At 39.4% G+C, this 27,749-nt stretch overlaps 1 protein-coding gene across 4 annotated transcripts; it reads left to right on the top strand.

Annotated features, from left to right (window-relative positions):
• Positions 1-26,109, top strand: ptpn9b (protein tyrosine phosphatase non-receptor type 9b). Of its 4 annotated transcripts, none has more exons than XM_057844344.1 (15): positions 1-54; positions 3,717-3,800; positions 3,925-4,027; positions 5,974-6,117; positions 6,200-6,289; positions 6,404-6,528; positions 6,634-6,739; positions 7,097-7,207; positions 8,032-8,903; positions 15,105-15,204; positions 15,335-15,404; positions 15,520-15,598; positions 15,683-15,833; positions 23,664-23,871; positions 24,108-26,109. In XM_057844344.1, exons 4-15 carry the CDS (start codon positions 6,064-6,066, stop codon positions 24,329-24,331), a joined length of 2,190 nt encoding a protein of 729 aa, XP_057700327.1. In that variant the 5' UTR covers positions 1-54; positions 3,717-3,800; positions 3,925-4,027; positions 5,974-6,063; the 3' UTR covers positions 24,332-26,109. The 4 variants fall into 4 exon arrangements, with proteins under 4 accessions (XP_057700327.1, XP_057700326.1, XP_057700328.1 ...); XM_057844345.1 differs by lacking the exon at positions 1-54 and adding an exon at positions 66-225; XM_057844346.1 differs by lacking the exon at positions 1-54 and adding an exon at positions 66-225 and having other exon boundaries at positions 3,717-4,027.
• The last annotated feature ends 1,640 nt before the right edge of the window (positions 26,110-27,749 follow it).

Here is a 27,749-nt window from a genome sequence, read left to right as displayed (position 1 = left end):
AGACGTTGCCGAGGCTTCAAGATGGCGGAAGCCCTGACAACTCAGGAGCACCAAGTAAGTGTCTTATGACGGACTTTTCTCCTGTTTCTAACCAGTAGGAACCGTGTAACACACTACAGTTCATGGGACAGCACAACCGACACTTTTCTGTAACGTTTTTTGACCCAGCCTGTTCTAGGGAACGCTAGGCTGCCGACGGCAGCCTCCTTGGGGCGACTGACTCCGGTGTGCCTGACAGCGGCTAGCATGTGCTAACATAGTAATGTTTGCGAATCCGGACTGCAGTGTGCATACCAAACGGTTTTTCCAAAACAGTCTGACAAGTGGCAGTTGTTTTTCACGGTTAACTCTGTCTTTCTCTTAATATTTCTTCGAACAATGTGGCGTACGCTGCCGTGCTGCTATGGTTTGCAGTCAGCTACCACATGCAACTCAGCCCCCAGCAAATCTAAATACCAAAATCTACTGTTAACCAGCAAGGAAAGTCAACCAAAGTGGTATTTTACTGGAAATAGTTTGTATATCGTCATCCCGATAAACGCAACGTAAGTTGATATTTTCGTCTTTTAACACGAGTTTTCGGTAACTGTCAATGAGTGTCATAATCTACCTACGAGAATTCTCAGAAGTGGCTCTCCAGTTTCTCAGCATCGATGTGGCTGTCATTACAGTATAGCAAGTGGAGCAGGTCTATCTGACAGTAAAGTTGATGACTTCAATTTCCTTTTTAGCCATGCCAGGTTTGCTCTTCTTGAAGCTGTAAGAGATAAATACAGTATGTCTATAGACGCTTTGCAAATGCAATGCAAATTCACTGTTCAGACACAAGACCGGGCTGATCGAGTTATAAATATACTTATCTAACATAGTATCTAAATATCATATAACATATTGTATGTACAGGGTGCATTTTATTATTATTATTTCTTTAAATACAGAAATGTAAAAAAAAAAAAAAAAAAATCATACATTACAGAGCAGAACTGTCGCTTCTTTATATGCACATAACACACTGCGTAGGGTACCACACGTTTTTGTTGTTTAGGGTCTACACTAGGGCTTCAGCTATCAATTATTTTAGTAGTCGATTAATCTATCAACTAGTTAGTTCGAATAATCGAGTAATCGGATTAGGAACATTTAATGCGTTGCAGAATGAATTTTAGAAGATGTAAAACAAAAGCTTGCTAAGATTGCTCTTTCAAAAGAGCATTAAAGTGAATACAAAAAAAAATTCCCAAGTGTTTATTCAAACTGTAGAACTGCACTTTCATTTAAAAATAAAATACCTGCGCTTAGCCTCAAATGGTAAAAGAAATAAATGAGGATCTAAGTACAATAAAAGAACAATTTGTGGGCTAACTTGGATAGCAAAAGTCCGCTAACTTAAATGCTGTAAAATTTAATAAAATATATATCATAATTTTTTTTTTCACAATACTCTTAACAAATCGTTCAAACACATATTCCCACAAATGAACTGCTAAATAAACCTATAAACAAAATTCCAAATGCATTAAAAAAAATAAACATATTAGCTCAAACAAAAACTTACCTTATGTTGGTCTTAAATGAGTTATGTCATATTCACTGTTGCCACTAGAGGGCAGTGTATCCCCCCAATCAACAAAACTAAATGCACACACTAGTGCTGCAACGATCAATCGATTAACTCGAGTATTCGATTAGAAAAAAAATATTCGAATTGAATTTTGCTGCTTCGAGTATTTGTTTAATTAAAGTGGCATTGTAATGGTTTGTTTTGAAAGTGTTTTCCTTTAGTTTTGTTGATTTGGGTGGATACACTGCCCTCTAGTCTCATTTCACATGACTGAATCCAGCTGCGCCCTGTTAAGACCAACATAAGCTAAGTTTTTGTTTGAGCTAATGTTTTTTTAATGCATTCGTAATTTAGTTTAAAGGAATATTTAGCCGTTTTTTGTGGGAATATGTGTTTGAACTATTTGTTAAGAGCATTATTTTAAAAAAAAATTGGCATTTTATAGCATTTAAACTAGCTGACTTTTGCTATGTAAGTTAGCCAGTTGTTCTTTTGTTGTACATATATCCTCATTTTAAAAAAAATTTTAAACCGTTTGAGGCTCAGGTCAGGTATTTTAATTTTTTTATATTCCTTATCCGATTACTCGATTATTCGAACTAAACTAGTTCATCGATTAATTGACTATGAAAATAATCGATAGCTGCAGGCCTAGCACACACTTTCAAAACAAACCATTACAATACCACTCTAATTGCACAAATACTCGAAGCAGCAAAATTTGATTTGACGCTTTTTTCTAATTGAATTACTCAAGTTGATCGATTAAGTGTTGCAGCAGTAGTCTACAGTCACCCGTGCCTAGCAATTGGTCAGATAAAAAATTACACATCCTCTGATCATGTTGTTACACCGCTGTTAACCCAGGTTACTTGAGCCAAGTGGCGTGCTCCAGTTCACCACCTCTTCATTGGCATGAGTTTTTGAGAAATATTTTGGAGCATAAGCAAAGATTCGGGGAAATATTATGTGATGAAATCCAAAAAATATGGCACCCAAAAGGCGGTTGAGAATCATTTGCTGGGAAAAATGGGAAATATGACAAAGCCTGTGGCTCACTCACAGGCAAGAGTCCGAGGTAAATCTTTTTTACACTCCTAGGAGTTTGGGAGCTGTTATGCATTTTCATCTGTGTCCCATTTATCTGACAAAGATGCGGGCTCGATGTGTTGTCAGTGCAGTAATAATTGGGCAGGTAGTGGGTACTGCCAAGCCCACATAAAACTTAGCGTATTGTTTTACGAACAGGGTCCGGCATCAAAATGGTTTCAAACAAATCATGCGAGTGACTCCGGGCAAAGAAGTGCTAAAATCAACTGCTATATTTAATTAGATACACAAGCTAGTTTAATGCATGCTATTAGAATATTTTGATTATAACATCATTTGTGGTTTGTTCAGACTAACCCCCATATTCCACTATTTCCGTGTGCTTTGCGCTGCGCTTTGAAAGATGCAACACATACCTTTGTATTTTAATCAATACGATGTGGTCCACATGATCAGCTCCGATCCAGATACGCTTGAGTCCGTCCTCCGGTCCGTCAAAACTAAAATATATACGAGGTCCATCAACCTGCGGCCAGATCAAGTCCTGCCGTTTACCATGCACCAAACAGGAAATAGAATGGCAGAAATGTCCGGTCTTTCAAATTAAATAATGTCTGTAAAAATATTATGCATCAAATTTTTACTATATTTTATTGAAATTTATACAAACAAAATGTATATAGGTCATTTGCATTGGGTCATTTACAGTGCTTGTGTGTCTCCAAACAATAAAATATTCTGTATTTTGAAATGACAATCTTCCTAAAACTATTGTAGCATCACAGCCTAGGTTGTTGTGTGTTGAACGGAATTAAACTGTAGCTAAACTGTACTATTGCCCCTTGTGCATTTTTTGGCCCTTTTTTAACCCTTTTTTCTGAAAATAGTCACAATAATAATAAACGTTGTGTTGATCAGATCAACTGGTGTCCTCCGTTTTGCGCATGCGCGTCAAGATTCCGAGGATGTACGGACCGCTTGAAAGACACATGCATTGGGATCGCGCCCCGCATGCAGGCAGTCCGCATCGGAGCTGAGCGCAGGGCAAACGGACATAGTGGAATATGGAGGTTATACTTCACATGAGTCATTGCTTATGTCTTAGGTCAGCTAGATGGAGGACTGGATGATCTTTGAAGCAAAAAAATCAGCTGAGTTCGGCTCCAGCAAACCCTCAAATCTAGTGAGGGTAAGCAGTAAAGCAAACGGAGGGATTAATTAAGGAAATTTGTATTTGCTACAGTATATTCTGAATAATTGAGTTCTGAATAGAAATAGTGAATACGTACTTATATTTTGACTTCATTTTTTAGTTTCACTCTGTCAATCTGCTGATGTGAAGATTGTAAATGAAATCTGCAAACTACTCTGAGGACATGTCTTGCATGCAGAAGGTGTTGTTGTTTCAGGAGTCAGGTAAGCGTATGTCATATAAAATGCTGCTGTGCCACCTTTATGCTATGAAAAATACCTATCCGTGAATATGATTACCTCCTGAAAAATTATTTTTAGAGACAGAATTACTGGTATAATAAAGTAATAATAAAAAATGACCACAAAAGACTAGTTCAAAGTTCAAACTCCTTTTTTTCATGCACCGATTGCCTCAACTTGTATGCATTTTGATCCATACACTAATGAGGAAAATGGGGAAAAAGTGCATTTTCTAAAAAGTTCCTACTTTAGTTTGTATGGCGTGTTGAGTCAGTTGAAGTTGTCAAAATTTCCAGATGGATTTGGAAATTCTTATCAATTTAAAATTAATTGTTGATCATATGTTGTTTAATGAGAAGTAGCAGTACTATGGATGATGATGTTTTGGTCGGTCAGCAGCGTTCTTTTACTTGTGCTAGATTTTCTTATGGTTTTTATACAGTGTCGAGATAGGTGCAGTGCTTATGAAGAGAAAGGTGCGTGTTTACATATGTTTTGTGAGATGAAAAGTTAATAAAAGAGATTATTTTGCATTATTGTAGTCTGATTTACAATTTACAGATAGATTACACCACATTTGTTTGGTAGAATTGTGTTCAATTTTTAGAGTACACACATCAGTTTTAAAAAGTTTTCAACGGTAATAGAATCAATAAAGTAGCTCACAGTAATTTGTGTTTAATTTTCCTTGATTTTAGCGTGACCCAAAGCTTAACAGTGAGATAAGCATTATTGTACAGTTCAATGGGTCGGATATTGTTTATTGTAATACAAAATACATTTTTCCTTTCGATGTCAGGTTTTCCAACTGTTTGCCTACAACAGATCCTGCCTTACAATATATACACAAGGGTGCTCACCACCACAGGCTTGTAGAACAACTGCACCATCTTTTTGCAGAGTTTAAAGGAAGAATAAAGGTTATCAAGGTCACATGAAATATTTTAATGAATGCATATACTGTATGAATACACATCACACAATTTATGTCACTCTTTACTGGCTATGTAAATTCACACGAGAAATCGAAACATTAATTGTTCGGACGTGTTCAATATTTAAAAGTACCAGACTGCTTTTAAATATGCTTTGCACAAGATGATGCCTTTCACCTTTGTGATTCGTTTGGCACAGTTCTTAGGTGGATGCCCTTTATCTAGCAACTCATGTATCTAGGTTTGGGACTGGCACTGGCTGGGTGTTGGCACACAGGCCAGGGATCGGCCCTGTGCCAGTAAAAAGGCACTGAAAAAGCAGCGCTGACTTTTAATGAATAAATTCAAGGTTTTTTTTCCCCTTTCAAGAATTGACTGGATTGTGTTGACCTGAAATAGGGTGCTTGGCTGCTTGCTTCTACTTTTTTTTTTTTACTAAGAATATAGAATCACCAATTTTCTGTCCCCAAAATGTCTGAAGAGGGCATTTTAACACACATATATTCCTTCTGTGTAGTGCCGGGGAATGCTAATAAGTTGATTACAAAGATAAACAATATTGACGGGAATGGTCATGATGGTGCTTTTGTTGCTGAGTCAGAGTGCTGTTAGCTTTCTCTGTGAACGAATGTTTCTTATGCTATGATATCCACTTGTTGTTCATTGCTTCCCAGAAATTTTGTGAAAGAAAAATCCAATATTGTTTGTGATTGCCCACTTTGTGATGGTTCCAAATTGGAGGATAGATGAGCTTCAGTTTGACTGATAAACAAGCAGACTGTTGCAGTCGCCCATGTCATCCTGGCCACCAGCTTTTTTATCTGACTTAATTTTGTCACTTGGAGTTGTATCATAGCAAGTGAAGGACCTGGTACACCTTAAACTTAGATCACACGTGTTTCCTCTCGCTTTAACTGTCTATCTTTGTTTATTCCGATTCATCATTGTATTTGCACGCAAGAGTTTTCCATTTCTCTCTATGTTGTGTTCCAGGCTGTGGAGGAGTTCCTGAGTGAGGTGCGCAACAGGGAGCAGCCTCACTGCGCCGGGCTCGTCTCCCAACCCACAGCTGTTAAATTTCTTATGGCCCGCAAGTTTGACGTCTTCCGAGCTGTTGACCTCCTCCAAGCATACAAGGTAGAGCTGGGCCCGGAGTAGAGAAATCAATAATATTGCCCATTAACTAATGACATTATGCTTCTCTTCCTTAATATGTCAGAACACGAGAATCAAAGAGGGGATAATAAATATCAACCCTGAAGAGGAGCCTCTCCGTTCTGAGCTGCTCAGTGGCAAATTCACCGTCCTGGTGAGTAACTCAATATCTAAACTGCAACCAGATTTGTTTGCCTTCAATATGATAGTAATTCTTTGTGTGCATTTTTGTCTTTGTACATAAATTTGCATGTCATATTCCCTCCAGCCTGGACGTGATGCAAATGGTGCTGCGCTCGCGCTTTTCACAGCTCGCCTCCATCGGCCGGATGTGACCACTCACAAAGCTGTGCTGCAGGCCATCATTTATCAGTTGGATAAAGCCATAGACAGGTGACGCCGCCTACACTACGACCACTGTGCGCTTTATCTTCCCTTCTTAGTTACAGTTGGTATGCCATCTTGATTCTCTTGTTGAATTTTACATTTTCTTCTCAGTGTTCAAACCCAGCGAGACGGACTTTTATTTATATATGACATGACCAACTCGAGTTATGGGAATTTTGACTATGATCTGTGTGTCAAGATCCTCAATTTGCTCAAGGTAAATATAATGAATACAGTCTTGCAGTATATCTAGGACAGTGATTCCCAACTCGTGTGTTGCGGCACAAAAATGTAATCGGAGACATGGGTTGAGGAAAATTAGCCAATTTTCAATTTATTGGCTTGAAAACTAAGGTCTGTGTGTGTTTTTAATCCATGTGTAATTTGTCCAATCAATTTTCAATTTCAAATAAAGTTAGAAAGTTAGAAACATCAGCTGTTAGCATCACCCAAAATTGCTTTGATTTTCGATTTTCAATCTGTTGTTATCATCATAAATGAAATTTCATTGGGAAACAATGTTTCTACTTTCAGAAATTGTACCCATTGTCTACCTGTTGTCTATTTCCCCTAGGGGGCGTTTCCTGCTCGTTTAAAATGTGTCTTCATCGTGTCCTCACCTCTATGGTTTCGAGCACCCTTTACGGTTCTTCGCCTCTTTGTCCGTGAGAAGCTGAGAGAACGGGTATGTGTTTTCACCAGGGCAGTTTACCCATTGAATAGCTCTTTTGATACACAGTGAGCCCCCATTATTGAAGGTTACATATTCTCGACCGATAAGCAATGATTGAACATTTCTAATATACAGTGAGGAAGCATTTTTGTAAAATGTTTTTACAAAATACACTTTTGGACACAATGTAAACATGCAGAATTTGAACATGAAGAAAATGCAACCATAAAATTTAATGATACAGTAGCTTACATTCCCAGGACAACAGATTTGTGACACCATCCTTTCAGAAGCATATTTAGGACTTCTGCTAAATGGTCCTCTGGTACTTATATGCACTTCCTTGAAGCCTTCAAAAGAACAGGGCACTACATCGTTGGACTTAATTAAAAGCAAAATCTTTAAACCCCTGAAGTTTGGTCAATCAAAGCACAAGAGAATGAAAAATCAGTAAGACTGCTCACTTACTGTACGTTATATATATTTTTATGTTTGCTTGAAGGAATAGGATAGTAGATATTATGAAACATTCATTATAGGGCTTAAGTCAAAACCCAAAAAATTATACCTAAAATTTTGTGACCACAGCCAATCAGAGCGGAAAAGTTTGAAAATCACGTGCGACTGTTTTTTTGATACATATTGATTTTTTTTTTTTTACTGCAGTGTTCATGTTTGATGCAATATTGTGTAGTATTTATTTAACATAATATCTCTTAAAAACAAAAAGAGTTGATTGTACTACAGGAGTGAACCGTGCATACTGAACACCAATAAAGTGGGGTTCCACAAATGATTAATTCACTTGAATTGTATTTATCTTTCCCATCTATCAGGTGTGCACAGTGAAGGCTCATGAACTGGCCAGCCACATCCCAGTCTCCTCCCTCCCTGAGCACCTGGGTGGGACATCCCAGTACAGCCACATAGCCTGGATCCAGTCCTGCATCAACGCCAACACTGTAGAGGGTGACACAACAGTACATGACACACATGATTGCATGGGAAGCCTATTGCGCTCTTACGGCCTTGAGTGCGGGGACTCGAGCACTGTCACGACGCAGACTCAGGACCGTTTGGCTACTCCGCTGGGGTGTGACCTTCCCATGCCTAACTCTAACTCCAATGATGATAGCAATGCGAACCCGCACAACCACTGCGTTGTGGAGGAGGGCAGGACTTTGGGTAATTCTGCTTCCAATAGACTGCAGGGGAACCACCAACACTGGAATGGATCAGCTGGGACTGGAAACAACATGGCTGTTAGTGGCCTGAGCACCAATTCTAACACGTATGGTCGTGGACGACATGCTCCCCCCCAGTCGGACACACCTCCTGACACGCCACTCTCTCACAAAGGCAATGAGGACGCAGTGGATTGCAGGACAGCAGATTGGGATCATGGATCTCTGAGTGAGCATATTAAAGGAACGGATGAAGAGGGTGAGGAAGAGGAGGGCGTGCCACCATTGCCCCAGAAATCTTTGCCTCGGCCACCTCACCAGCCCGCCTCCCAGAGGTCACACTTGCAATGGGGTGCTGATGACGAGGACTGCCGCATGGAGGAATCTATTCACATGCCGGAACAGGGAGGAATGGCGATGCATGAGCTGGTAGATCATGTGAAGAGAAAGAAAAAGAAAGGGATCTATCAGGAGTATGAGGAGATTCGGAAGGAGCCACCAGCGGGGACCTTTGACTACTCCAAGTAAGATATTTTCAAATCAGGCTTAGTTTTGACATATTTTTTTTCCTATGAGACGAAGCTAGGGCCTGACTAAACAATGCGCTTCTTCTGTTTTTACAAGCCCCAATTCAAAATTATTTTATTGGACACGACGTTGTCCTGAATCAAGGGCGTAGGTTTGGTGTCAACATTGGTTGGGACGATATGGCATAACCTGCATGTACACATTTTGCTGAGGATGAGACATTCTTAGTGATCAATACAAAATAAATCTGCATTGACTTACACTAACTTTTGTGTGTATTGGTTCAGCCTACACCGCTCTATTCAAGAATTACTAAAGAAACATTGTGAAAACTTCCAGGAAAAAAATGTCCAGATTTTATAAGCAAATTTAAATTGCATTATTTGAACATAAATTATATTAACATACACAATAAATACACGTTTGTGAATCATCTCTTAACTATCCAGAAATGCAAAAAAATAAACATTTGTCTTAAGACTACTCAACATTGATTAAATAAAGAAATTAAATATAACTGAAGAAACGTCTTTGTCAGGTAATAACAACAAATAAAAATGGAGCTGTCCTTCAGGTACAACACTACTGCTTTTGTCCACAAGCACAGCCAAACTCAACAAAAAATGAAAGCTCCTGTGGGCTGCTTAAAGACCACATAAATACAGTGCCTTGCAAAAGTATTCGGCCCCCTTGAACCTTGCAACCTTTCGCCACATTTCAGGCTTCAAACATAAAGATATAAAATTTTAATTTTTTGTCAAGAATCAACAACAAGTGGGACACAATCGTGAAGTGGAACAAAATTTATTGGATAATTTAAACTTTTTAACAAATAAAAAACTGAAAAATGGGGCGTGCAATATTATTTGGCCCCCTTGCGTTAATACTTTGTAGCGTCACCTTTTGCTGCAATTACAGCTGCAAGTCGCTTGGGTATGTTTCTATCAGTTTTGCACATCGAGAGACTGACATTCTTGCCCATTCTTCCTTGCAAAACAGCTCGAGCTCAGTGAGGTTGGATGGAGAGTGTTTGTGAACAGCAGTCTTCAGCTCTTTCCACAGATTCTCGATTGGATTCAGGTCTGGACTTTGACTTGGCCATTCTAACACCTGGATATGTTTATTTTTGAACCATTCCATTGTAGATTTGGCTTTGTTTTGGATCATTGTCCTGTTGGAAGATAAATCTCCGTCCCAGTCTCAGGTGTTGTGCAGATACCAACAGGTTTTCTTCCAGAATGTTCCTGTATTTGGCTGCATCCATCTTCCCGTCAATTTTAACCATCTTCCCTGTCCCTGCTGAAGAAAAGCAGGCCCAAACCATGATGCTGCCACCACCATGTTTGACAGTGGGGATGGTGTGTTCAGGGTGATGAGCTGTGTTGCTTTTACGCCAAACATATTGTTTTGCATTGTGGCCAAAAAGTTAAATTTTGGTTTCATCTGACCAGAGCACCTTCTTCCACATGTTTGGTGTGTCTCCCAGGTGGCTTGTGGCAAACTTTAAACAGACTTTTTATGGATATCTTTGAGAAATGGCTTTCTTCTTGCCACTTTTCCATAAAGGCCAGATTTGTGCAGTGTACGACTGATTGTTGTCCTATGGACAGACTCTCCCACCTCAGCTGTAGATCTCTGCAGTTCATCCAGAGTGATCATGGGCCTCTTGGCTGCATCTCTGATCAGTTTTCTCCTTGTTTGAGAAGAAAGTTTGGAAGGACGGCCGGGTCTTGGTAGATTTGCAGTGGTCTGATGCTCCTTCCATTTCAATATGATGGCTTGCACAGTGCTCCTTGAGATGTTTAAAGCTTGGGAAATCTTTTTGTATCCAAATCCGGCTTTAAACGTCTCCACAACAGTATCTCGGACCTGCCTGGTGTGTTCCTTGGTTTTCATAATGCTCTCTGCACTTTAAACAGAACCCTGAGACTATCACAGAGCAGGTGCATTTATACGGAGACTTGATTACACACACGTGGATTCTATTTATCATCATCGGTCATTTAGGACAACATTGGATCATTCAGAGATCCTCACTGAACTTCTGGAGTGAGTTTGCTGCACTGAAAGTAAAGGGGCCGAATAATATTGCACCCCCCACTTTTCAGTTTTTTATTTGTTAAAAAAGTTTAAATTATCCAATAAATGTTGTTCCACTTCACGATTGTGTCCCACTTGTTGTTGATTCTTGACAAAAAAATCAAATTTCATATCTTTATGTTTGAAGCCTGAAATGTGGCGAAAGGTTGCAAGATTCAAGAGGGCCGAATACTTTTGCAAGGCACTGTAAGTAGAATTGGGGAGAAGGGGGTAAAACTCTGTTCACTACATTTCGCACAATTTAACGTTAACGATAGAAAACACATACAGGAGGACACTTCTTTCTAAGCAGCTTCTAACTAGAGTTTTGCAGGTTAACAAGTTCACACAGTTTAATGTGATGCTAACTCTGATGCAGATGGGACTTTCACTAGCAAAATTAGTGGTGTGTTCCCCACTTCCACAACATTTATAGTACGTCTTTTAACATTTCTCACAGTGGCTACTGCTGGCTGAAAAAAAAACTTCTAATATCTCTAATACCTAATATGTGTGTGTGGGGGGGTGTCAAGTCATCAGCCAATCAAATGTGCGTCCCGGAGGAAAAAAATGGACCGGCACATTCAGCAAGTGAAAAGAGGTACATATAAGTATGAACAAAATGAAAATAATTCACTTAATATTGGTGGGGTCAATTACAAATTAAAACATATGGGAAGACAATCTAAATGACCTGAAGTCATTATATAACGCAAATAAGGTTGCTTAAAAATTGGTGGGGACAATTTTAGCATCCTTAAATGTGGGAAAAATTTGAGCATCCTGAAAAGTTGGGAGTGTTTTCTCTCTACCGTCCTTATGCAAAACCTACGCCCTTGTCCTGAAGATATAAACAGCAAATAGGTAAGTTTTGAGAGCGAAAATGAAGGATAGGTTCTATCAAAGAGCTTACCAGTACCTGTAAAGTTGGTCGAGGGTGTAATTTACATAATTTACAAAAAACAACAACACAGTTTCAAGCTGTATATTTTTCACTCCCAATTAAAGTGAAAAGTGATCAATCTGACACGAGAATGTACTGCATACTATTACCCCAAAGTCTTAGACCACGCATTGTCATTTTATGAAAAGCTATCATCATATGTTAAGATCTATCGTCCCCCAAATTGAAATTTGCATTCATGTTATAGTAATGAAGTGAATGTTCCAAACTAGTAGTAGGAAAATCATCAGTATTACCAGTAGGGGTGTGCCATCTTAGGCGCGATTTGATTACGATTCAGGACACTACGATTCAATTATTGAATGAATGTTCACGGTATTGACGATTATCACGATTATCGATGCATCATACCTTACTAATTAATAAAGTAGGCAAACAAATTTATGTACATTATTTATTTAAAATATCCTAATGAATCAACTTGAACGACAGAAACATGCCCGTACAACAAAAAGCTGCCCTTAAACTGCTTTTTTATTTAATTAATTTTTTTACAAGGAACTTTTAAAACATTAACCATTTTAAAGGCGGTACTTTTTTCTCAACATGCCTATACAACACACAGCTGACCTTGAAATGCTCTTTTTCACAAGCTGTTTCAAAGGCAGTACTTATTTCTCTCAACAATGCAATAAAATTCACACTGGTGGAATGAATTACACATTTCCTGGAAACAAACAAAGTGTCTTTAGAAATAAGACCATAACCAATATACTTTGTTTTTACAGATTTCTGTACTATTTCACATGTTTGTAGTGTTACCCCTGTACTTAATCCTGCTTTTAAACGTTCTGCATCTGGAATAACTTTTGTACACAATCAAAGAACGCACAACTTGACATGGCAATACATGTTAGCGAAGTCGCTAATTAGCATAGCGCTAGGTGATAACTAGTAACATCTCAAAAACAACAACAATAAAGGTTAAACCGTACAAGAGGGTTCTTATACTCACCTCTTATAGACGCACACGGGACTTAGTAACACACTCGGGACATTTTCCAATTAACACGACTTGAACCTACTGCTGGACAACTGAAAGGCAAGGAGCAACGAACTCTCTCGCTTCCCCTCTCGCTCTAAAAAACAACACACTGAAGCGCGATTGCCGGGTCCCTGCCTGTCTCATACACAAATTTATTTTAAAGTCATTTGAAAAGGAGTAAATCTTTCCCTCAGTAACGATCTGCATCAATCATAATGTTGTGCGTGCATGCTTCCGTTAAAGGTGTCCGGGCGGCAGACGTGTCTTGAATTTCATTCCGCTACGAGCAGCTGTCATAAAGTTATTAGGGAAAATCATCGTTTTTGAACTTTTATGAAACGTAATCAAATCATCACTTGTCAAATCGCGATGCATCTAATAATCAATTTTTGGCATACCCTTTATTACCAGGTGCCCAACATTAAAGAGTTGTCATGCTCAGTCTTACTCGTGCTGACTAACCTCACTTTCTAGGAACACCATGTTCTTTGACTTAGTCATTTCGGACAACCGTTTCATTGACTTATAATTGCTGCAGGGAATCTCTTGCTTCCCACACTCTGAGTCATTTGGGATAAGTTCCAACTCTCATGTGACCCAAAACAGTACAAGCAGTATAGAAAATGCATGAAGGTAGTTTTATCTACAACTTTCACGTTATATTACATTTTTAAGGCGACTTTGGCACTAGGCGTCAATTCAAATGCTTGTCAAAATACACTCACCGGCCACTTTATTAGGTACACCATGCTAGTAACGGGTTGGACCCCCTTTTGCCCTCAGAACTGCCTCAATTCTTCGTGGCATAGATTCAACAAGGTGCTGGAAGCATTCCTCAGAGAGTTTGGTCCATATTGACATGACGGCATCACACAGTTGGTGCAGATTTGTCGGCTGCACATCCATGATGCGAATCTCCCGTTCCACCACATCCCAAAGATGCTCTATTGGATTGAGATCTGGTGACTATGGAGGCCATTTGAGTACAGTGAACTCATTGTCATGTTCAAGAAACCAGTCTGAGATGATTCCAGCTTTATGACATGGCACATTATCCTGCTGAAAGTAGCCATCAGAAGTTGGGTACATTGTGGTCATAAAGGGATGGACATGGTCAGCAACATTACTCAGGTAGGCTGTGGCGTTCCAACGATGCTCAATTGGTACCAAGGGGCCCAAAGAGTGCCAAGAAAATATTCCCCACACCATTACACCACCACCACCAGCCTGAACCGTTGATACAAGGCAGGATGGATCCATGCTTTCATGTTGTTGACGCCAAATTCTGACCCTACCATCCGAATGTCGCAGCAGAAATCGAGACTCATCAGACCAGGCAACATTTTTCCAATCTTCTATTGTCCAATTTCGATGAGCTTGTGCAAATTGTAGCATCAGTTTCCTGTTCTTGGCTGAAAGGAGTGGCACCCGGCGTGGTCTTCTGCTGCTGTAGCCCATCTGGCTCAAAGTTCGACGTACTGTGCGTTCAGAGATGCTCTTCTGCCTACCTTGGTTGTAACGGGTGGTTATTTGAGTCACTGTTGCCTTTCTATCAGCTCGAACCAGTCTGGCCATTCTCCTCTGACCTCTGGCATCAAGAAGGCATTTCCGCCCACAGAGCTGCCGCTCACTGGATATTTTTTCTTTTTCGGATCATTCTCTGTAAACCCTAGAGATGGTTGTGCGTGAAAATCCCAGTAGATCAGCAGTTTCTGAAATACTCAGACCAGCCCTTCTGGCACCAACAACCATGCCACGTTCAAAGTCACTCAAATCACCTTTCTTCCCCATACCGATGCTCGGTTTGAACTGCAGGAGATTGTCTTAAACCATGTCTACATGCCTAAATGCACTGAGTTGCCGCCATGTGATTGGCTGATTAGAAATTAAGTGTTAACGAGCAGTTGGACAGGTGTACCTAATAAAGTGGCCGGTGAGTGTATACTATAATAGTAAAAGTGATGTGTTCTGGGCGTTTAATAGAGATTGTATGACTGCATTTATTAAATATGGCTTTATGTCCTGAAAACTAAACGACAAATGTAATCCTTCCATTGTATCTTGTCACTATCTGACACACCTTAACAGTACTTGGTCCTCATTATCCCATGTTTGTAGCCCAGCTCATAATTGTGATAATTGAAATGACAGTACTTTGTTTCTTTTAAGGAAACTCTCCAATCAGCTCAAAAACCGGTACAGTGATGTTCTATGTCTGGACCAATCCAGAGTTCGACTCTGCCAGCTCTGTGACGATGACGACGACGAGGTAATGATAAATCCATCAAAGCTAACTTTGGCGTTCTCGTGTACTTACGAGAGGCCTTGCAAAGAATGGGTAATTATCACTGCAAGCTAAACATCATACACTACTGCCTCTTATTCTTTGTGACTTGCAGACTTCCGATTACATTAATGCAAGCTTCATGGATGGCTACAAGAGAAGAAGGGCTTATATTGCTACTCAGGGTAAGTAGCAAGCACAGTCCTACTTGTTATAATTTTTATTGAGATTTTCCATGCAGTATACGGGTGCTCCTCCTTAACCATTATATACACATCTGATACTATTTTTGGTCGGCAGGTCCTCTGCCAAAAACATTCGGGGACTTTTGGCGCATGGTGTGGGAGCAGATGGTACTTATTATTGTTATGACAACACGGTAAATTTTTTTATAAGTGTGTTGACGGAGTACGGACATTCATTCACCAATAGTGCTCACTAGTGTTTGTGTTGTCTTTGTCAGAGTGGTGGAGCGAGGGCGTGTAAAGTGCGGTCAGTACTGGCCACTGGAAGAAGGCAAAACAGAGCAACATGGATGTTTCCTGGTTAGAAACACCCACATCCAAGTCTTCCAGGACTTCAAACTCTCACATCTGGAGCTCTATAATACCCAAGTGAGTTATTACATAATTTTCTATTGAAAGGTCAGCGGTGATAACAATTTCCATGTATGTAATTGGTATATTCAATACTACTTTTCAAAATTTTCCAACAAGTTTTTTTTTTATAATTCAAAGACGAGTTGATCACTGCTTCAAACAACAATTTAGCTTGTGCTATGATCAGTAGCAACTAGGGCTGGGACGATCTGCTTTTGTCACGATCTGATCCATATCACGATACCTGTGTGGTGATCAGATACGTTTAGCGATACTTTATCTATGGCTACATATTACCTTTTAAAATGTATCAAAACACAGAGGCATGTATCTCCGTTTAAACTAGATGCTATTTGACATTTATTCTTTTTTTTTTTTTTTTTTTTTAATACATAGAAAAATGCATTAACTGTTCCTGTGCAAAATAAAACAAAAACTATTTAAAACACCTCACATTTTATGATCCGATACCGGGAAAAAATAGTTTTTAAAAAAATGTTTTAAACATGTTACGGGATACTGTCCCACTGAATTATTTTTAAACAAGAATAACATAGAAAAATACTTGTCTTTATTAACTCATTTGCTCCCAAAAACGTATAAATACGTTCTATTTTTAATTGTTTCAGAACCCCAAAGATGTATTTTTGTTTCTTTTACTTTTTTTTTTTTTTTTCCCAAAAAAGACATCTCCGGGTCGTGATTCAATTTAGCTCCAAAGCACAAAGCTGAAAATCCATTTTAAAGCAATAAAACTGGCCACTGGACGGCAGTAACGAATTAATTAAGTCCAGCAACCCGATTCAATGGCAACGAACGGCCAAGCTGCACGGCCGGGCGCCGGCGGAAGACGACCGAATGACGACCGAGCAGAACAACCGGTAGGACACCCGGGATAGAGGTGTGCATCGGCACTGCCCTCACGATTCGATTCAATTACGATTCGGAGGGCCACAATTCGATCCGATTCGATTCGATTAAGAGGGTCACGATTCGATTCGGTTCGATTCGGCAATGCATCGCAATGCTTTAAAGCCTGGAATGCATTAAAATTCTAAAGCAAAGCATATTTTTCGTGAATCATGAGGCAACACAAGCGGTCAGACATTAAACAAATTTTTATTGGCTTTTGTGTCACTCCTGATTGAAGTCAGATTAAAATAGTATACTTTCAGATATATATATATAAAAAACAGATCACAGCATTTAATTAATGCTTTCTCTTTTTTTTACACACAATAGCAGCCTTTCACACAGTGCAACATCTGAACTCCTGTGCAAAATCAGTAATAACAGTCACTGTATTTTAGTCACAACGACCCATCAATAAAAATATTCAAGTAAATATTAAAGAAAACGACAAAGAAAATATTGTAGTGCCGCAGCATCTTTATCACAATAACAATCCAGGGAATTAATTGATATTTGAATTTAAAGTAGCTCCCTCTACAGTTGAGCCTAGCTCTTGAGCCCGAACCTGAACCCGACCCGACCGAATTTCGGGCCCGGTCGGGCCCAAAATGTCAATTTACGTTCAGGTCAGGTCGGATCGGGCCGGACTTCACTCCCGCTAACGTTTTTTTTTAAAATAAATATATATTTGTATACTAAAAGAATGTATTGATGTTAAACTAAGGAATACTTGTTATAAAATAAATAAATTGGATAAAACAGAGAGAAGGCGCTTTTGTAATCACAAACATGAGCCAGTGCGTTGTTTGCGCACATGAACGCCGTGGCCCCGCCCTCCTTTTAATCTTCCTCACCCGCTCTTGGCGCTCTCCGCGAGTCTGCAACGCTGCATCCTGGTATTTCCTTTTTGAATTTCAATATAGAGCCGCAAGAGGTGAAAAGCAAACTAAAGACGGTGGGATTGAAAAGGCAAAAATCCACGAGTGGTGTGTGGAAAGGATTTAAATTGAAAGTGGAAGATGTTACAGAAAACTGTCGGCCTTGCCGAATGCAACAAATGTGGCGCTTTGCTCTCGTACGAGAGCAGAAAGACTGGCACATTGACGCTGAGCAGGCATTTTAAAAACTGTACTGGCCTAAAAGATATTAGTCAAACATCGTTATTATCATTTATTTCAAAGGCTGCACCTCTTCGTGCTAAGCAGGACATCGTGGAGTTCGTGGTGTTCCTTAAAACGTCTTTATTTTGTTTCAGTGCTCCTTAAGGCAGGTTGTTCTTTTGTGTGTTCTGATGCGAGTCATTAAAATAAAGAATGTTATTTAAAAGTATTTTAGTTTATTTTTGAATATGCTGCTGTTCCTCTCCTTGTCAGAGAGGCGCGTATAGTGAGCACAATATCCCACACAGAAATATATTTAACAAACCGTTCCAGCGTTATTTCGTTGTGTAAATGCATTTATAATTATAATAAAAATATGTTGACTATTTAAACATCAAGAAAACTTGCGTTTTCTTCTGCCAACTCGAAGAAATTGAAATAAATGTCTATTGCATTTTGCCGAGGAATGACGCATGAACTATCCACCTGATAGAACAGACACACAAATATAAACGATATAAATGTTTATTGAATATGCATCTTACAGTCTTGTTTATCTGGGAGAATTTGTTACAGGTTTTAATTTATCATTATGCACATAGGCATCGTCCCAGTTGTGATCACACAAAACGCAACCACGCATTGCATCCCCACATTTGCTCCTCCTGCTGAGTCCTCACAAATAAAACGGGCTCGGGCCTACAAATGAAACGTACATTTTCGGGGGGGGGGGGCTCGAGCCTACAAATAAAACGTAAAATTTCGGCCTCTCGCCCTTTAATACACGGGGCCGGGTCGGGCTGGATTTTTTAGGCCCGAACTAAGCTCTAATCGAGAGAGCAGAGAGATAGGACATAACATAACAATGGCTGAAGCAGAGAAAGTGGGAGCGAGAAAGATTATTGATGCACCTAACACATTAAAAGCAGACATCTGGAGACATTTTGGCTTCTACGAGGTTGGTGGGAAACTTGACCAGAGTTATGCGGTGTGTAAAAAATTAAACATGAGAATAATAATACAAATGGGGAAACCAAATCCATTGCATCACTGGAATTGCGCAGGGAAAATTTTTGAAAGTACTTATATATTTTAAAATGTGCTGAATCGATTCGGCTTGTTGCCCGCATCGAATCGAATCGTCCATGCCCCGCATCGGGATGCATCGCCGCATCGATTATTGTTGACACCCTTAACCCGGGATGCCAGGCGCTGGACGACCGAGCAGAACGACCGGGACCACTAGTGCAGCGGACGATGCCTTTGAGTCCGTGCTGCTCGCGAGCAGAGCCTGCAAAGACTCAAAAGAATTCATCTTTATGAGACAGACGGCGATGTCGCGGCCAGAACAGCGTCATCTTTCAGTTAGTTATGTGTAAATAAATAATAATAATAATACATTTGTTACTTTGCTATCAAAAGCTCTATTAGTCTTGTTGTTTATCTTATTTTGTAAAAGGAAAACATTATTCAGATGTTTGTGATGTAACTAAAGCAAAAAATAGCTGTGTATAAGTCAAAGTTATGTTTGAAATGTATGCTTTCACAAAAAGGTAAATTTCTCTGTTTTTTTTTTTTTTTTAATCAGAAATTGGAAAATTGCTCAAACTACGCTATTTTCTAATACTGATTTCTAAAGAATGGAAAAAGATATGAATTAACTTTTTTTTCTGCTGAAAGAAGAGAGTATAATCTTTCTTTTGGTGGCTTCCATGTTTATATAGCAATAGAACAGAATTTTCTGTGGGCCTTGCAAAATCAGTCAAAATCCAGTAAAACGGCCGGGAGTGAAGCGCCTTGCTCCGGTGAAAATGGCTGGGAGTGAATGAGTTAAATGCTTCCTTTAGTCAGTCAACTCAAATCCGCTCACGCTGCTGAGAAAAATTAATAACATACAATGTGTTGCCACTCACACTACCATGGGGGCGTCATTCAAGTAAAGCGCTCCCAGGATTTTCTGGCATCTTCAAAACTTGAATGGCTGTCACTCATCGTTAACCAAGAAAAGCAGTAGGACGGAGAGTGATCGAATCGGGACATCTCTAGTTTGTTGGTTCGTGGCTGGTACTGTGTTGGCTCAGCACATTAGAAGTATCTAAAGTATCGACACTTGGTATTTTGGCATGAAGGATCGTCATATATCGCCAGATGATATTTTTACCTAGCTCTAGAAGCAACTGTGTTTTGAGTTTTTACACGTTTGTTACTGTTTGCTAACCAGATGTAACATATTGTCACATTTTTATCATATTTTCGGAAAATGTTCTGTATCTCAGTCTCAGCAGACTAATCACTTGATAGACTTGAAAAGAGCTTTACACAATGTAGTTTTTTTCTTATTAAGGTTGCAGTAAAAACTCAACCAACAGCAGATAGCTATAGTACAATTGGGTTTGTAGTGACAGACAGGTAGATACATTTGGCAGATTTTGTAATAGGTGGACTCACTGGACTGTGATAATGTGTAAGAGGTATACCATTTTATATATACTGTCTACCATTTGTATTCCCAACTGTTACAGTCATCTGAAAAATTAGGACACCCTAAGTAAGCCTGTGTTTTTCTAACATATTTGGATATTTATTATCAATTTTATCAATTTTGAGATATTCAAGTAATAGAACTAAACAAAACTTTTTTTTTTTTTTTTTTAATAACTTTCTGTAAAATGTAATTTTAAATAAATGCAGTTTCTGTTGAGGAATAAATTAGGACACCCCCACATTCAATCCAACTTAAAATGGCTAAAATCACAAGTGTATCACATCAGCTGCACATGATTAGAACATCATTACCCAGTGTTTTGTAGGAAGCTTGCCTTATTTAAACCTCACATTTAATTTGGTGTGCCCTTGACTGTTGAAGTGAGAGAAAACAACATGGTGAGATCAAATGAGCTGTCTGAGGCCTTCAGAAAGAAGATTGTAGACACTTATGAGTCTGGTAAGGGGTTTCAAAAGAGCTCAAAGGAATACAAAATCTGCCATTCCACTGCCCGGAAAATAGTCTACAAGTGGAGGGCATTCAAAACAACTGCCAACATGCCCAGGTCTGGCCGTCCAAGCGAGTTCACCTCGAGAGCAGATCGCAAGATGCTAATAGAAGTCTCCAAAAACCCTAAAATGTCATCACGGGACCTACAGCAGGCACTTGCTACTGAAGATGTAAAAGTGCATGCCTCTACAATCAGAAAGAGACTTCACAAGTTAAACCTGCATAGGAGGTGTGCAAGGAGAAAACCTTTGCTCTCCAAGAAGAACATGAAGGCCGGACTGAAGTTTGCCAGAGTGAATGTAGACAAAGACCTCGACTTCTGGAAGAATGTTCTTTGGACAGATCAATCTAAAATTGAATTATTTGGACACCAGAACAGAGGACATGTTTGGCGTAAACCCAATACAGCATTCCAGGAAAAGAACCTCATACCAACTGATAAGCATGGACGTGGAAGTGTCATGGTTTGGGGATGCTTTGCTACAGCAGGACCTGGCCAGCTCACCATCATAGAATCTACCATGAATTCTATCATGTATCACAGGGTGCTTGAGGAACATGTGAGATCATCTGTAAAAAAAATTAAAGCTGAAGCGAAACTGGACCCTGCAACATTACAACGACCCAAAAAGTACTAGTAAATCCACCAAGGATTGGGTGAAAAGGAAGAAATGGAGAGTCCTGGAATGGCCCAGTCAATGCCCAGATCTTAAAGTGCATGTGACACGAAAAAGCATGTTTATTTCATAATACACGCGGTATTTTATGCTCCTGAATGATATGGACCGCTTGGATGTGTGTGGAAGCAATCGCTATATGTATTCATTCATTCATTCATTCATTTTCCATGCCGCTTTTCCTCACGGGGGTCACGGAGGTGCTGGATTTAGTTTTTTTAATCCCGCGCCATGAAAATGAGTGACTTCCGGCTTCGGTCTTGCATTGAGGAGGAGGGCGCTGTGACTTGTACGGATGAAGGCATCCTCTTCACTATACAGCCATACTGTTGTGTATGTGGACTAAGGATTCAGCGATTTTGCGGATTAATACGTTTATTTTTCGCATCACGCCAGCCAAACGGCTGCAGAAAAATCTTACTGTATGAGGGACAGGCGTGTGCGCCTTTTTGGATTTTCAAAATGTTCCCATTCACCGTGGATATTGGCCTAGTCCCTACTACTGTGGGACCATTGGATTTATGAGGAAGTGAGTAAACGTCTTGTTTTGTATTATGTCAAATACGAATACAGCGATTACAAAGTAAACACTACAAACTTTCTTTAAATAAAGGACTACTTACGTTTGATCACTGATAGGCATGTAAAAAGCTCTCCTCATGCACATTAGCAGCACGTTAGCTGCACAACAACTGCAGCCGCCCTCCTCCGGGGAACGAGCTGTACATTGCTCTCCGCCGGGTGGTTTGCCGATCCGTGAAGACAATCGACAACCCAGTCGTTGTGTCAAATAATCCGGGCTAGTTATGTGTGATTTTCCGCCTCGAAGACTTTGAAACATCACTGGGTTCGGGTTAGCATGTCGGCTAGCTGTCACGGCTCTTGGTTTGTTTACATTCTCCGAAGCCGGGGAAGCGAAATGACATATATCCGATTTAGGTGGCATAAAATATCGTTCGGGAGGTGCGACAGTAAAGGTGAAGTCGACAGTTTTGACCATTATGGAGTAATTTTGCCATGTCGTCCTGAATAAGTGCATTTTTATTATTTCATATTCCATTTAGCACAAGACTTATTTGTCATGACCATGCCATTTATCTAGCAACTGGGGAAAATACTTGGATAAAAAGAATATCCTGTAAAAATATTGAAGTAAAGAGACAAAAACAATGATATTTTGCAGCTCTCTTCGTCTCGTTTTCCTCGTTCTGAATAGTTTCCCCTAGACGGGCTGACTGGTCCTTCTCAAGCTATTTATATAGCTATTGGGGAAAAATACTTGGATAAAAAGAATATCCTGTAAAAATATTGGAGTGGAGAGACTGAAACAATGACATTTTGCGGCTCTCTTCGTCGCGTTTTCCTCGTTCTGAATAATTCCCCCTCAATGGGCTGAATAGTAAAACCGATGAGCCCAGTCTCCCGCTGATGTCATCCACCTTTTGGGGACGCTAGAGCCCTATAATGGTAGGCGTGGCTAACCGGCAGATTAAAAGACAAATTTCTCGTCATCTGCGCTTTGTTAAATTGTTGCATATAGTCCAATCGTCTTAAATTATGATTCTAATTCACATAATAATGCTATCTAAGACTTTTTTTCTCCTGTCGTATGCCCTTTAATCCCATTGAGAGGCTGTGGAGTTGCTTGAAATGGGCCATAGATGCAAGAATCCCTGAACATCCCACTGCTGAAAGTATTCTGCGCTGAGGAGTGGGGAAAATTTTTCTTCAGGACAATGTCAAAGACTGGTACATGGTTCCAAAAACCATCTCACTAAAGTTATTTCAGCCAGAGGTTGTAACATTAGCTATTAGGTGGTAAGGTTGTCCCAACTTTTTCCTCAGTTAGAATATGCATTTTTGTTTATATATTTGGTTTAATGAGTAAAACAATGTTATTTTTTGTTGTTTACCTGCAATTAAATCACTTTCTTTTCTAAAGATAAAGAAAATCAAGATCAGACATTGATGTGTGAACATTTCTTTGTAAAGAACTGAATAGTTAATGGGGTGTCCTAATTTTTTCACATGAATTTATTAGTTTGACCCTATCCTACCACAATAATAAATACATTGGTAAATTAATACATTTTGCATAACAGAACTTCGGTGTGCAATCGATGGTTTAAACCTTAAGTGTAATTGCTCTCTTTTTATCAAGTCTGGGGAGAGACGAGATGTGTGCCACTACCTCTACGTCAGCTGGCCAGACTTCGGGGTGCCAAAGAGTGCATCAGCCATGTTGGACTTTCGCGAGCATGTACTTCAGAGGCAGAAAGTTGCAGTTCAAAGTCTGGGCTCCAGTTGGAAAGGGCCTCCAGGGGGCCCTCCTGTGGTCGTCCATTGCAGTGCTGGTATCGGCCGGACAGGTAATGCAAACGGAATACGTTGGAAAAATTGGCAGCAAATAGTTTTTTAAGAATTTTATTTTAATCAAAAATAATGTTTAAACATATTTAAATCCTTCTTTAGTTTTGTGTTGCAGTATTGATTAGCTAATGGCATAACTTGTTTCCCCCGCAGTGTCTCGCCAGCTGGCTTCCAGCTCCCTTTTACATTAACAATATTGATTTCCTGTTTATCTCTGCTTCCTTCCTGACTTTAGGCACCTTCTGCACACTGGACATCTGCCTGTCGAGGCTGGAGGATATCGGCACAGTAGACATCCATCAGACAGTACGGCGAATGCGTACACAGAGGGCTTTCAGCATCCAGACGTGGGACCAGTACTACTTCTGCTACACCGCGGTCATCGAATATGCCATGCGCCGCGGGAAGTTGAGCCCAGTGCAGTGGTCTGACTCTGATATAGAGACCGACAGCGAGTGAAAGGCACACAGGGGCAAGAAGTCGACGTAAGCCAATGTCAGCAGGGGGAAGTTCTGCCATGGGAAAAGTGGACATCTTGCACTTCATGTAATGATGCTCCAATACATGAGTCTCTCGTGTAAACATACGAATGGGGAGACCTGAAGAGCTTGCCAAGAAAACTTTTGGAGAGTCTTGCCAATTTCAGAGCAAATGGCACAGGCACTCAGCCTGCCCTGCACTTGTCCCCATGAAAAGAACAATGTAGCATTTTCTACTGACTTGCACATGAGGAATGGCAAACTTGAACCAACCGAAACTTTTATATCCCCACTCAAACTTTTCTGCCATTGCCTTTTCAAGAGGGGATGCTTTTGAATGAGACGGAATTTGACGGATCAGCGTGTGAGCCATTTCAGGATTTTATTTGATCTTTTAAGTCCCGTGACATTTTTTTCCTCCTATGGTGCAGTTTTTACATGTGTTTCATACATAATGTGCGAAATGTAGACTAACGTTCCAAAGCCAAAGTCATCAACCAAATGCTTGGATGTACTCCCTACTAAGATACTTTAGACTGAAACCATGTATATTCTTGTAACATACAGCTAAATTTATACATTGTTGTGCATAATAACCTCTTAAAGAGGGGCAAAATTGCCCTGTTTTAATATAATGGTTTTAAAGCTGGATAGAAAAACTATGTCGCACGCCAGGCTATAAAAATATCAGTTGTATTAAAAGTGATGCCAAGTGTGACAGTTTTACTATTATGTGATTTGACTGCTTAATCTTATTCCATAACCCTGTCCGTTATTACTCCTAACTCCTGAGACATATTCTGCCTCAGATAATTGTGCCTTCAGGTTGTTCTTTTTCTTTAACGTCACAATGCAGCAGATATACTGTAGTAATAAAAGCCGAGGTCGTGCACTTGCATAGTATACAGTACACTTTTTTTTTTAACCTTTAGTGCTGCCACTTCCGAATAATAGGAAAGTCATGAGTGGACAAAATTCTGGTTCGTCTATCATTTGACCTCAGGGGCGTGTTTATTTTTTTAATCCGTTACTACATTTTGCATCTAAATTATACAACATACTATATCTTTTATTTTGTATTTTTACTGTATTTTAACCACCTATATTTATGACTTTGTAGAAAAAAATACAGGTTCAAAATCACTGAATGTTGGTACGACACCACAGCAGAATTTTGCGGTAAGCTGAACAAATCAGATGGGAGTTGAACTATCGATATATTTTTGTTGGTAAGCAATGGAGTGCTGGAAAATATCTTAAAATACTATTTTCAAAACTGACTTGTACAATTTCTGATTGTTCAATTGCTTTGGGAGTATTTTGCTTGACAACATTTTAGTCTGGCTAATGTAAGAACTGTATTGGAACAAAAAAAAAGGTCGATTGACTGGTTTGTTAGCATGATGAACACGAGCCTTGAATGTTTTAAGGGGACTGCTACTTGGTCCATATTTGTGTATTTGGGCTTCTCAATGCCAAAGGCTGAGACTCACCTAACATATCTTCAGCATGGACCTCCCAATTCAGCCTCACAGCCACTAATACACAAGGAGAGTCTCAGGAGCACGTCGAATAACAAATATCATGGTATAGCTTGAATAAGTGAAAGTACAGAAGCATCTGGATTCTCCATGTTGTCAACTTGTTGTATGGCGTGTCCATATTTTTTTTTTTTTTTTACTGTTCTGTATCTTGTGATTTGAATGTTGGCCTTTTTACACCCTGTATGCCTGGCTAGCCCATTAAAGCAATGCTATCACTACCTGAAATGTGTACAAAGCGCTTGTGATTACTTATTGTGTTTTATCCATCAGTCATCCTACACAAAGTACCAGTGTAGCCTTGTTTTTAGAAAATGTGTTGTTTCTGTATGTAATTTGGAAAGTACAAAAGTAGTCCTAATCTAAATGTACTTAAAGCCTTTGTGGATACAAAAATATTCAAGTGAAGATGCATAATATATCTTCTGATAAAATCTGTTCTTGTATTTGCTAACTCAATTGTCTAATGTGTGTCAAAGGCTTTGCATAGACTTCACCATCAGTTGGCAAGACAGTTCCCACAAACATTGCACCACGCCTTCCCGTTGGGGGCCGACCCAGGCAGAGCGTTTGGCTTTCACTGTGGAACTCAAACACGCTGTGTTCAAATGCCAGATTTAGGTGGGAAAAAGTGCAATTTTTACTGCATACAAACAGGAAGGAATGTCTCGAGTGATTTGGTGGAGGATTCAAGGTAATTATGATAAAAAATAGCCCCATGCATGCACTTTGAAACACTGTAGGAAAAAATGCATGGAAAAAAATTAGCGTTACTTTAGCTCGATATGTTTACGTTAAATGAAAACTGCCTGGTTTTTTGCTTTAACCAAAAATCTAGACTGTTCTATGTTCATATCTATAGAAATTCTGGGATGAACGCATTTATTTACAAGAATTTTCAACATACAAAAGCTCTTTGTTTTGTGATGGCCACACAGTAGCGTAACTTTACATTCAAATGATCAGGTAGTTTTTGGCCAACTGCCCATTTTTTGGGCGAAGTAGTAGTAATTTAGACATTTCTGCTTCCATACAAAAAAATAATTGCCTTTTACGTGTTTTATTTTATGTAACATTTCGATCTAAAAATGGCGAGGGCCAGATAGCCGGCAAGACGTGCCTCCGTGCTGTGGCAATAGTAACATCGGAATTCAGCCAAAATAAATTGGGATTCTATACAGAAAAATGCCAATTTAGCTTTTGTTGAGTATAAATAAGTTGATTCTGCATGCTTTCCTCAAGTATTACGTTTCTGATGCGAAAATTGAGTGATTTATTAGATGTTGAAAACTTGTTAAACTTGTTAAAAAATAATAAAGTCGCTATTGTGGGCAAAAACCTATATATGTTAAATATTGCTATTGATCATGAAAATATCTCTGCATTTGGTGATTTTTGTGCATCATTTTAAGTTTTGTTGTACTTGTATAAAAAAAAATTCAGGATTTTACTAGGGAATGACTTTGAATTTTTTGATGTCGCTGCTCATGGAGACTCATATATGCCTTAGGGAGGTGCCTGTTTTGGTTTTAGGTCGCTAGTGGCTTTGGTTTTGAAAATATTCGAATTTGAAGTTTTTGGAACTAGGCCCCAGACGGATAAACCCCGAGCCCCATCAACTGATAGTGAAGTCTATAGGTTTTGAGACACTTCACCATTCAGCAAGATGAAAAAAATGTTTCTAAGCTTTTGACTGCGGGCATTGGTACTGTCTGCTAATATTTAACCCAAATTCTAAACTATTCAAGGACAACCAGAGCCTGACGCCAGATTTTTATTAAGCAGAAATCCACAAGAAAGCCAAGTAACTTGTCCAATTTGAGGTCAAAAGGGTACAAAGAAATGTTAAATGCAGTG

This window comes from Corythoichthys intestinalis, chromosome 8, assembly GCF_030265065.1.
Source record: "Corythoichthys intestinalis isolate RoL2023-P3 chromosome 8, ASM3026506v1, whole genome shotgun sequence".
NCBI lineage: Eukaryota > Metazoa > Chordata > Actinopteri > Syngnathiformes > Syngnathidae > Corythoichthys > Corythoichthys intestinalis.
This window is presented reverse-complemented; position numbering and strand designations above follow the sequence as displayed.